The following is an 11974-nucleotide window of genomic DNA, read 5'->3' as shown; positions in this document are numbered from 1 at the left end:
CCCCCTCTCCCCCCAACCTTACCCCCCTCCTTTGACCCTGAGCGCTCTGCTCTTTCCTCTTCTAGCCCAAACGCATGCAGACGTGAAAAGGAGCCACACTTGTGTATTGATGATACCGCCATTCCAGAATCTCAGAAGAACCCAGATCTTAAAAGTGACACACAGAGAAAAAAACAGAACAAAATCTTCTTTTCACCCTAAGGAGGAAAGAAGAAGAAACAGGTTGTCAATACCGTCAATAAAGGTGCCATTACTTCATTGCATGGTTTTACACGCGTCCTTCTGCAAAGGAACGAAGCGCAGCATGCATGGCTTGGTTACTACCCCTACCACCACACACATACCATTTTATCACAACACCCCTGTGAGGTGGGTTATTGTAAAAAACGGAGATGGGCCCAAGATCACTTGCGGAACTCTATGCTGGCACAGCGGGCCCCATAATTTTTGGGCCGCTCTCTGCAGGGCACCCAAAGAGACCCGGTCCCAATGCAGTTGGGTGGGCGTTTTCTATTTCCAAATGAAGGTAGTCATTTGGGCAGAGAACAAGACCAGACATTGGCCACAGACATAAGAGGGCCGGCTAGCTCACCTGCTGTTTCCTGTAACCTCATCACCTAACTGGAGAATTTCCAGTGCAAACAGGAAATACCCTCTAGCCTCCCCTGTCTCTATGGTATCGTCCAGATTGGTGTGGTGGTTCGGAGCGTGCACTCTAATCTGGGAGAACCGGATTTGATTCCCCACTCCTCCACACGCAGCTGCTGGTGTGACCTTGGGTCGGTGACAAGTTCTCTCAGAGCTGTTCTCTCAAGAGCAGTCCTTGAGAGAGAGAGCTCTCTCAGCCCCACCTCCCTCACAGGGTGTCTGTGGTGGGCAGGGGAAGTGAAAGGAGATTGTAAACCGCTCTGAGACTCTTAAGTGAAGGGTGGGGTACAAATTCAATCTCTTCTTCCTTATCATCCCTAATTTCTTCAGCAGTTTTTATTAATAACCTTGTGAAGGTCCTGGGACTTGCTGTGTCCCGACTTAATACTTCAGCCAGGAGTGGGCGTGGGGAGGGGGCGGAGCTGGAAAGAGGGAAAGTACCCCAAGGAAAGAATGAACCAGCACCTGGAATGGAGCACACGCGAAACTGCCTTCTACTGAATCAAACCCTCGGTCCATCAAAGTCAGCCTTATCTACTCAGACTGGCAGTGGGTCTCCGGGGTCTCCGGCGGAGGTCTTTCACATCACCTCCTGCCTGGATCTATCACTGGAGATGCCGGGGATCGAACCTGGGGCCTCCTGCATGCCAAGCAAAGGCTCTGCCACTGAGCCACAGCCCCTCCCTTACAAATGAACACATGAAGAGCCCTGGGCCGATCCAGCGGGGCTCTTCTTCAGTTCTTATGATGGCCTCAGTCTCTATGCCCTATTGTTGGCTCTCCAGAGGAATCAGTGAGACCGGATGCTGGACTAGCTGGACCACTGGGCTGATCCAGCAGGACTCTCCCGATGTTCTTATCAGGGGAAGGCCTCGGCCTCCATGCTCCGTTGTTGGCCCTCCAGAGGAACTGGTTGGCCACTGACTGAGACCGGATGCTGGACTGCATGGGCCACCGGTCTGATCCAGCAGGGCTCTTCTTCGGTTCTTACATTCACACATGAGAGTCAGACTAGACAAGAGGTCGGAAGATCCAGAATCAGGCACCTACCGTGTCCTTCATAAACAGCAGCCCGGAGAGGCCCCGATTCGTATCGGGATCATAAGGAAGGAGGAGTGAGCTCACCCCCCCCCCATGCCATTTTCCCAAACTCAAATGTCTCCCACTGGCTCCTATTTGCCCCATGGAGGTTGAGTGTGCATTACCGCCCCCCCATGGGGCAGATAGCAGTACGAGAGGGGCATTTGTAGTAAGGCAAACGGGCAGAAGGAAATGAATCACACTCTGGCTACCTTATGCTACGGGGGGGGCGGGGGGGGCGGTTGTGATCGCATGGATACTTATGTACAAAGGGAAATCGTGCCAAAGGTCCTAGCCTGAATCTCGCACCGTCTGACCCTCGTCTTTTGTACTGCCCGAGAGAGCCCTGCTTTATGTTATTTTCCTTCGACCACCTGGGGGGACCGTTTACACAGTCATTAGGTGGGCAGGTGCCATCAGGTGGAGGCTGACAAGCCAGGGAGCAAGACTGCCCTTCCCGAGAGATTCTCAAGAACCGCCTGCCGCTTGCTAGACGCTCCCTAGAATGCCAAACGTGAGGAGATTGCAGAGATCAAACATGCCCTGTCCCTCAGGTCTCGGAGAGGGTAGGAAGCAGAAAGGAAGATCTGTGTACTTCTTTACTTCATTCAGAAGACAAAGAAGAGATTGGATTTATACCCCGCCCTTCGCTCACCGAAGAAGTCTCAGCGCGGCTTACAAACTCCTTTCCCTTCCCCTCACCACAACGGATACCCTGTGAGGTAGGTGGGGCTGAGAGAGCTCTTCTGAGGACTGCCCTTGAGAGAACAGCTCTGAGAGAACTTGTGACTGACCCAAGGTCACACCGGCAGCTGCATGCGGAGGAGTGGGGGATCAAACTTGGTTCTCCCAGATTAAAGTCCACACACGTTCCCTCTAAGCTGTGGACTCTTGTGAGCAAAAATTCTACTTTGTGAGCTACTGGGCATTAAAGTTGTGAGCAGGCGATCTGGCTGCTGCGTAAATTAGTTTGCTCTGGAGCCCTCCTTCCTGAGCTAAGGCAAAAATGTGTGAGCCGGAGGCTAAAAATCTGTGAGCTAGCTCACACTAACTCAGCTTAGAGGGAACACTCCTAACCACCACACCAAACTTGCTCTCTGTACCCCATTTTCACTCTGACAGGGACCCAAAATGGCTCACGACATTCCCCGTTTTATCCTCATGACAACCCCGAGAGGTAGGTTAAGCTGTGGGGCCCCTCCACTGGCCCAAGGCCATGCATTAGGGTTCCCAACCCCCAGGTAGTGGCTGGAGATCTCCCGGGATTTACAATTGAGGTTTAGGGTACAAGGCTGGGACCTTGAAGGCCCAGTATTGAACCCCCACTCTTCCATGGATAGGGCTGCCAACCTCCAGGGGGCACCTGGAGATCTCCTTTTGGCCAGTCTCCCACCAGTGGCCTGGATCTGAATAGACCACCGGGGCACCCACCGCTGTATTTTAATCAATCTGATTTGACATCTGATTTCTCCGTTTTTAACACGGTATTCTATGATTCCATCCTGTGTGAACTGGCAATTTAACCTTGTTTTAATTGTATTCCACTACTTGATGTAAGCCGCCCTGAGCCCGTTTATGGGGAGGGCGGTCTATAAATCAAATCAATAAATAGATGAATAAAAGCAGTTGATCTCCACATGACCAAGATCAGCTCCCCTGGAGGGTGGACTCTGTGGCGCTATACCCTGTTGAAGGAACCTCCTTCCCCCAAACTCCGCCCTCTGCAGGCTCCGCCCCCCTAAATCTCCAGGGATTTTCCGGCCTGGAGCTGGCAACCCTATCGCCCAGCGAGCTTCCATGTCTGCGTGGGGAGTTCCACCTACCGGCAGACCCCCGATTACATCACCAGAGGGTGCGTGTCCCCCACCACGATCGAAGGCACAGATTCCAGGCTGCCTTTGTAGATGGGAGTCCGCTGGCCGGAGTCTTCCCTGTAGGGGAATGTCAGAGAGAGAGAGAGAGACATCGTTAACGCCACACCGGCAAGGCTTAGATTTGATTTCTCTCCAAACACTGTGATTTGCCCATTTGTGGTTTATCACTTCGATGGCTCGGCTGGATGCGCCGCGCGTCTCCTCCAGAAAAGGACCGGCTTTTGAGAAGACCGGGCTGCCGTGACACAGGAGATTAATCGTCCGTTTCCTGCTTCACACATGTGGTTTGCCCAGCGGTTGGAAAGAAGACGTGTGAACTGGCCTCCGGGAAGCTAATTAAGCCCCAGGGCCCAAGCCAGGCCTCGAACAAATATTAATTGGCTCACAGCTGGCATCGAGGAGGGGGGGAAGCACCTCATCCATCTCTCCCTTGAAACAAAACAAAACAAAAAAGCGGACTCCTCTGCAGATTTTCTTGGTAGGGCCGAAAAGAAACCCAGCAGGCCGCCCGGTTCAGGCCCGTCTCTCCAGGTCTGAACACGAGTTGGAATGGGAGAAGAAGAAGAAGAGATTGGATTTATACCCCGCCCTTCAATCGGAGTTTCAGAGCGGCTTACAAACTCCTTTCCCTTCCCCTCCTCACAACAGACACCCTGTGAGGTAGATGGGGCTGAGAGAGCTCTTTCCAGAACTGCCCTTGAGAGAACAGCTCTGACAGAACTATGGCTTGCCCAAGGTCATCCAGCAGCTGCGAGTGGAGGAGTGGGGAATCAAACCTGGTTTCTCCCAGATTAGAGACCGCGCACAAACCTGGAAAAGCCCCCACCCCAAGGAAGGAGGGAGGGAGGAGAGAGTGCGTGTCCAGTGACCACATAGGGTGAGGGTCTTCAACTTTTTTTTGTATTGTGTGTGTGTGTGTGTGTGTGTGTGCCTGGAAGTCATGGTTGACTTCCGGCAACACCTAGTGGGGCTTGGGCGTTTCAGAGAGGTGGCTTGCTATTGCCTGCCTCTGTGTCCTGGACCTGATATTCCTTGGAGGTCTCCCATCCAAGTAATTGCCAGGGTCGGCCCGGCTTAGCTTCCGAGATCTGACGAGATCGGGCTTCCCTGGGCGATCCGGGTCAGGGCGGTCCCCAACACGTTGAGCCTGAGGGCACATCTGGAATGCTGGCATAGCACGGTGGACGCAGCGACAGAACGATGGGCACAAAACGGTTGCTGCAGGAGGCGGAGCCAGCTACAAGACGATGGTCACAGCTTAACCGCAAGACGGGGCAGATCCTCGTGCTGCGGTGGCAGCTGGTGCCAAAGCAAAAATTTTTAAAATCTGCACAGCCAATCAAATGTCCGGTAGTCAAACAGGAGCCTGGGTGAGGAAAAAGCCCCACCTGGACCCACCCACTTTCTATAAACACTTGGCAGGCACCAGAAAAGGTATCAACAGGGACCATGGCACACACGGGCACCGTATTGCGGACCCCTGATGTATGGCAAGGCATAGTAAAGCCAGTGGTGGATTGCACCTGCTCCCTGAGAGGGCTGCCCCTCATTTGAGGGCAGGGTGGCCCCGGTGGGTGGGTGGCTCCTCGGCTATCAATGTACCAGGACTAGGGATGGGCATGAACTAGCTGACAAACTGAAGTTCGTCATGAATTTTGGCTGGTTCATGGTTCGCAAAGCAATGTTTGCAAACTGAAGAACTGCCACGAGCTTACACGAATTTTGGTGCCATTTGTAGCAGTTTGTGAAGAGCAGAAAAGCAGGGGTTTCCCCATGGAAAGCTACAGGGAGCAGAAAGCAGGGGTTTAAGAAGGCTTGAAGCCATTTAAAACAAACAGCTGAGCAGCTGTGCCACAGCTTAGCTGTTTAGAAACTCTTACTTTCTGCTCCCCACGGAAAGCCGCGGGGAGCAGAAAGGAGGGATTTAAAAGGCTCGGAGCTATTTAAACCAAACGGCCATTTAAAACAAACAGCTGAGCAGCGGTGCTGCCACTCAGCTGTTTGGAAACCCCTGCTTTCTGCTCCCCCCGACAAGCCGCAGGGAGCAGAAAGCAGGGGTTTAAACTTTAAATGGCTCACGTGAACCAACCTCCCAGTTTGTATGGGTTCGTGGTTCAGTTTGCCGTTCAGCCACGAACTATGGATCAAACTGCAAAAATGTGGTTCATGCCCATCCTTAACCAGGACTTTCTCCTTAATAGCCAATCTGCTCCTACAGAACATCAACTAGGCTGGATCCGGCCGCTCTGTTCTGCCTGTGGGAGGCGCTTCCTTCTGATGCAAAGAGTCCTTCTCAAGAAGAAAGCATCTCTGTTAACAGAACAGGGATTTGCGGGATCGAACCTGCTGCTCCCAACACCCACAAAGATCCAAACAAAGTACTTACAGGAGTGCTTTCTTCTTGGCAACTGCCCGATGGCGGTGGATCAGGACGCTAAACACCATGGCCATTTAAAACAAACAGCTGAGCAGCGGTGCTGCCACTCAGCTGTTTGGAAACCCCTGCTTTCTGCTCCCCCCGACAAGCCGCAGGGAGCAGAAAGCAGGGGTTTAAACTTTAAATGGCTCACGTGAACCAACCTCCCAGTTTGTATGGGTTCGTGGTTCAGTTTGCCGTTCAGCCACGAACTATGGATCAAACTGCAAAAATGTGGTTCATGCCCATCCTTAACCAGGACTTTCTCCTTAATAGCCAATCTGCTCCTACAGAACATCAACTAGGCTGGATCCGGCCGCTCTGTTCTGCCTGTGGGAGGCGCTTCCTTCTGATGCAAAGAGTCCTTCTCAAGAAGAAAGCATCTCTGTTAACAGAACAGGGATTTGCGGGATCGAACCTGCTGCTCCCAACACCCACAAAGATCCAAACAAAGTACTTACAGGAGTGCTTTCTTCTTGGCAACTGCCCGATGGCGGTGGATCAGGACGCTAAACACCATGACCACCAGGAGTAACAGCACCGCTGGAACGGCCACCGTCAGGGCCAGCATTGGGGCGCTTTGCGGCAGCACAGACTCTGCAAGGAGGAAGTCAGGAGTCAACAAAGGCAGACGGTCACTGGGGGCCCAGCCCAGCGTGCAAAATCCATTCCCTCCAGCAGAGGGCAGAAGGCGTCCACTCACACCCACTCAGTATCCCATCGCACCCAAAAGTTCATTCTTAACCACATTTTTTTCCTGCAAGGGTGGTGATTTGGGAGAAAGAGAGGAGAAAGAGGGCTTGAGAGGTTTGTGAGACAGGATAGGAACGATTCATTCTCTCTAAAAGCTGTAGAATTCGGAGGGCGCAACCCAATGAAGGTTTGTTGTTGTTGTTCAGTCGCACAGTCGAGTCTGACTCTTCGCGACCCCATGGATCATCTCCCGCCAGGCCCTCCTGTCTTCCGCCGTCCTCTGAAGTTTGCTCAGTTTCATGTTCGTTGCATCGATGACACTGTCCAACCATCTCATCCTTTGCCATGGGAACCAAACCTGCAAAACTTTGTCAGGGCTGGGCTCTGTTCTGTGGCTTTCAAAGGGACTTCATCCTGATTTAAGTTTTGGATTATGTACAGGGTCATCCAGCAAAACAAGCAGGTGGACACAGTGTTCCCTCTAAGCTGAGTCAGTGTGAGCTAGCTCACAGTTTTTTAGCCTCCGGCTCACACATTTTTGTCTCAGCTCAGGAAGGAGGGCTCCAGAGCAAACTAACTGATGCAGGAGCCAAATCGCTCAATCACAACTTTAATGCCAGCGGCTCACAAAGTAGAATTTTTGCTCACAAGTCTCCACAGCTTAGAGCGAGCATTGGACACAAGGGTCCTTTGCTCAGGTATGTAGTTACTGTCAAACTACTGGCCAAAGGGGGCTGCCAGCTTATGTCTGACTTGTGTATATGTGTGTGTGGTTAAATTCACAGACAGCTAGAAATGGAACCTTATCTCCCACCTTTCTATCCCAATGAGTACCCAAAGCAGCTTACATCATTTGCCTGTCCTCTGTTCTGTCCTCACAACAATCCTGCGAGGTAGGTTACGCTGAGAGTGTACGACCGGCCCAGGTCACACAGCAAACTTCCATGGCAAAGCAGTGATTCGACTGCCAGATACTGGGAGCAAGCAATGGTTGTTATTGTTGGTGAGGTGTGAGGCTGGCCATTTTTGGACATTCGGACCTCTGCCTGGCAGTTGCTGTGCCTGAATTTATCCAGGCCGTGTTATCTGGCCGGGAACGAGGGTACACACAGATAACCAAATGTCTTTGCTCGTTCCCGGTTCATTGCCAGACACAATCTCAAAGCACTGCCGTTGACCTTATAAAGCCCTGAATGGTATCTGAATGACTCCTTTCTCCTATATCCACCTGCCCATCAGCTATCTCTGTAAGAGACCTGGAGCTCGGGGGGCTTCGGCGGCAACACCCTTCCCCGGATATGTCCCCACCACCACCAGACAGATAAAGGAATCAGTGTCCTGTCCCAGCTTTCACTTTTTTAAAAAGGTATGTCTCTATCCCTTTTCATTGCAGAGATATAAGGGGAAACGTGCAGGGCAGCAGTCTGTCTGGATTGCTGGGACAGAATATGGGCAGGGAAGCTGCAAGAGGGCAGGAGGCTGACAGGTCAATTAAACCTTTCCCGATGGCATTCCTTTTCAAATGCTCAGCCCTTTCCTCCCTTTGCTTCTGTCTTGTCTGTGTCTGTCGCTGCCTCTCTAATCGCCTAACCCAAAAGGCCTTGAGTGAGAATGGGAGGAAAAACAGGTTCACTTGGGTAGACGGTTGACTACGTAAACTGTTCAGAGCCAGGTTAGGATGCTCCTGGGCCTAGACGGATGGGAACCAGGAAAAGTCTTACCAGGGGACTTATAATAGAAGCTTAAGTTGTCTAGGAGCTGGAGTGGCTCAAGTGGTTAAGACGTTGAACTGCAGGCTGTGGAAGGTCGGTAGTTCAGCAGTTCGAGACCCGAGTGTGCCGCATGACGGAGTGAGCTCCCGTCTCTCGTTCCAGCTCCTGCCAACTTAGCAGTTCGAAAGCAAGAAATTGCAGGTAGATAAATAGGTACCACTTCGGTGGGAAGGGAACAGCGTTCCGTGTGCCTCGGTGTTTAGTCATGCCGGCCACATGACCACGGAAATGTCTTCGGACAGCGCTGGCTCTTCGGCTTTGAAACGGAGATGAGCACCGCAACCCTAGAGTCGGATTCGACTGGCTTTTGAGCAAGGGAACCTTTACCTTTCCCAGTGTTATTAAAAATAAACTATGCAGTTAGAAGAAGTTGGGGGGTTTGTTGCTACCTATACGATAGTTTCTGTTCTCGTTTCATGTCTGTTGTGACAAGAATATGAGGCAGATCACTACAGAGAGACAAATGCTTGCTTTGGGGTCGGTTTCTCTGTTTGCAGCGGAAAGCCGCCCTCAGGAGAAGACGGAGGGGAAGAGGAGAATGAAACAAATTCCCCGATGGCTTGGCCTGATATCTGGCTTTAATCATGACATGAAAGCCACCTTTCTGTAACTTGCCCGAGTGGAAGACTGTATGCCTCTGGGCGCGGGCAGAATGCCTTTTGCTCGCCAGCTCCTGACGCACGCAAACTGCAGATGGGAGGCAGGCAGTAATTGGCACTAAAAGCTCAACTGCGTTTTACACTTAACACACAGTTCATTTCTGTGTTGCTTTTATTTTATTTTGTTTTTTTTCTAGTCTGGTACGTCGCCCAGCTTTTCAAAGGCACGTGACGGTGACTACATACAGATACCATCTGGTACATACTGTTACGAATACAACTATTTAAGGTGACATCATCAGGCCCCGCCCCATGACATCACAGGCCCTACCCAATCAGGCGCAAGGTTTCGAGGATTTGGCTCCCTCGCGCCTCTCCCCCCCCCCGTGTGCTTATGACCCCTCACCATAACTTTTCAGGCGATGGGGCTGCTTTGTTTATGGCCGCTCCATTTGATCACTATGACTGTTGAGGAACCTATAGTCTGAGAGCCAGTTTGGTGTGGCGGATTCTAACCTGGAGAACCAGGTTCGAATCCCCACTCCTCCACGTGAAGCCAGCTAGGTGACCTTGGGTCAGTCACGGTTCTCTCAGCCCCCCCAAATAAACCTAAAGGTAAAGGTTCCCTTGCTCGAAAGCCAGTCGAATCCGACTCTAGGGTTGCGGTGCTCATCTCAGTTTCAAAGCCGAAGAGCCAGCGCTGTCCGACGACGTTTCCGTGGTCATGTGGCCAGCATGACTAAACACCAAGGCGCACGGAACGCTGTTACCTTCCCACCGAAGTGGTCCCTATTTATCTACTTGCAATTTCTGGCTTTCGAACTGCTAGGTTGGCAGGAGCTGGAACTAGAGACGGGAGCTCACTCCGTCATGCGGCACACTCAGGTCTCGGAACTGCTGAACTACTGACCTTCCACAGCCTGCAGTTCAGCGTCTTAACCACTTGAGCCACCGCAGCTCCAAAATAAACCTAGCTCGCTACAAAAAGAGCTAGATTTGGGCTGCCGAACAATCTCCGGATCTTCTGGATGCGACATCCACTGCCATATAGTAATTAGTTAATTAACCTGTAGTCTAAATCAGGGAAGTTTTTGTGCCGATGATGAAGGAAAAAATGTAGACAGAGAAAGGAATCAGTGTCCTGGCCCAGTGGGAAAGGGGGCAGAGAGCGAAAGACCCGCCTAAGGAGTTTCAGGACCTAACCTTTTTGAGCCTGTGGGCACATTTGGAATCCTGATACAGGGTGGTGGGCGCAACCACAAAATGGCTGCCACGGGAGGCAGAGCCAGACATACACAGAGACACGGAGGATGCCCAAGAGCAAGGGAGAAGGGTAGTTTTTAAAAACAACTTGGAACAAGACACAAGGGAATAAAACCGCCACCAAAACGTTTTCAAAAATCTGCACAGCCGATCAAGATCTCCAGCGGCAAATCAGATGTCCTGCTGGGCAAAAGCCCCTCTTTCTAAAAATATTTGGGCTCCAGGAAAAGTGTCAGCCGGTACCATGGTGCCCACGGGCGCCGTGTTGGGGACACCTGGCCTAAACTTTGACAAACCCCCCCCCAGTGCGCAGCACGACGGGCGGAGGCCAGGAGGGTACTCACCAAGGGTAAAGCTACGCTCGCTGCTCTCCACAAACACCTGCACTGACTTGGTTTTGGTCAGCTGAGGCAAGCTGGGATGCTGGGCCTGGCAAGTGTAGGTTCCCTCTTGCTCCTGCGTCACCTTGGGGAGAGTCAAGGCGTTTGACGCCACAACCCCGTCGTTCCCCTGTGGGAGGAAAGATAAGTTAGATCCAAGCATGAGATCCAGGCGTGGACAGGATTCTGTTCCAAAGGGTAGCTGTGACAGCGCCAGCCAAGGCGAGACAGCCAAATGCCTCGCTCCCGATAACTTAATAGGGGTCAAAGCCATTTCATGTAGGGGAATGTTCATCAGTGTCAGGGCACTGGCCAATCAGTCCAGGGCCTTTGTAATCAGTGGCTTGGATCCTGTGATAAACGTCCACTAACAGAAGGAGGCACAGAAAAAAGTAGAGTCCAATGGCACTTTTAGGACCAACAAGATTTTGCCTTCTTTCCTCCCTCTGCTGCGGACCTCAGATTTGGCTCTCATGTTGTTCTTGGGGGGCCCTGCCCCCCCCCAGAGCACTTGGGGGTGGTCACTTAGAGCATCAGTGGGAGAGGAGACGCAAAGAAGTCCTGCTCAGCAGGCAGAAATGCCTTCTGTTAATGGAGGTTTACCTCATGACCCGAGCCACTGGCTGGAATGTGAGTGGCTGAGGACACCTTTTTTGTTTTTAACTGTTTAGGGGCACTTGGAAAGTGTTCCACTTGCCTCCCTTTTCTCCACAGAGAGATTTTGGGTTTTGTTTTTTTTTAAAAAAAGAATTAATGAGAGCAGGCTGGAAATTCAGGGCAGCAGGCGACAAGATTCACTCAAGAAGCAGGCCTCAGCAGGCCTTCCTAGGCCTACAGGCCTGAGCGAGAGGCTGAGTGAATCGTGATGATGGAATATTGTGGATGCTCTGCCAAAAGGAGGAGAGTTTTGATCTGAGTTTATGTGAACCTGGAAATCCACCCCTCAGTCCTTGCTGATCTGTACAGCGGCCAACTTCCAGGTGGTGGCTGGAGACCTCCCGGGATTGCAAGTGATCTCCAGGCGACAGAGACCGGTTCCCCTGGAGAAATGGCTGCCTTGGAAGGTGGACTCTGTGGCATTATATCCTTCCCCAAACCCCGCTTTCCTCAGGCTCTACCCCTCCAAATCTCCAGGTATTTCCCAGCGTGGAGCTGCCAACCCTACAGATCCACAACAGCCTCACCTTGGATTGTCAGGCCCCCCCCCACTGGCCACCACCTGGGGATGGGGGGGGGGTCTGGGGTTGCC

The 11974-nt window shown here is 52.0% G+C and overlaps 1 protein-coding gene across 2 annotated transcripts in view; it reads right to left on the bottom strand.

Annotated features, from left to right (window-relative positions):
• Positions 1–26: 26 nt before the first annotated feature.
• Positions 27–11974, bottom strand: part of LOC107108098 (sialic acid-binding Ig-like lectin 16) — a 29904-nt gene continuing 17956 nt past the window's right edge. Inside the window, exons 5-9 of one of the 2 annotated variants that reach the window (XM_015408492.1) lie at positions 10690–10855; positions 6536–6615; positions 5989–6044; positions 3552–3659; positions 27–197 (exon numbers count right to left, since the gene is read on the bottom strand). In XM_015408492.1, the coding sequence (XP_015263978.1) occupies positions 3566–3659; positions 5989–6044; positions 6536–6615; positions 10690–10855 (396 nt within the window). In that variant the 3' untranslated portion in view covers positions 27–197; positions 3552–3565. Of the gene's footprint in view, positions 198–3551; positions 3660–5988; positions 6045–6479; positions 6616–10689; positions 10856–11974 lie in introns of both variants that reach the window. The other variant, XM_015408493.1, reaches the window with a different exon arrangement.

This window comes from Gekko japonicus, unplaced genomic scaffold (assembly GCF_001447785.1).
Source record: "Gekko japonicus isolate JY-2015 unplaced genomic scaffold, Gekko_japonicus_V1.1 scaffold1014, whole genome shotgun sequence".
NCBI lineage: Eukaryota > Metazoa > Chordata > Lepidosauria > Squamata > Gekkonidae > Gekko > Gekko japonicus.
This window is presented reverse-complemented; position numbering and strand designations above follow the sequence as displayed.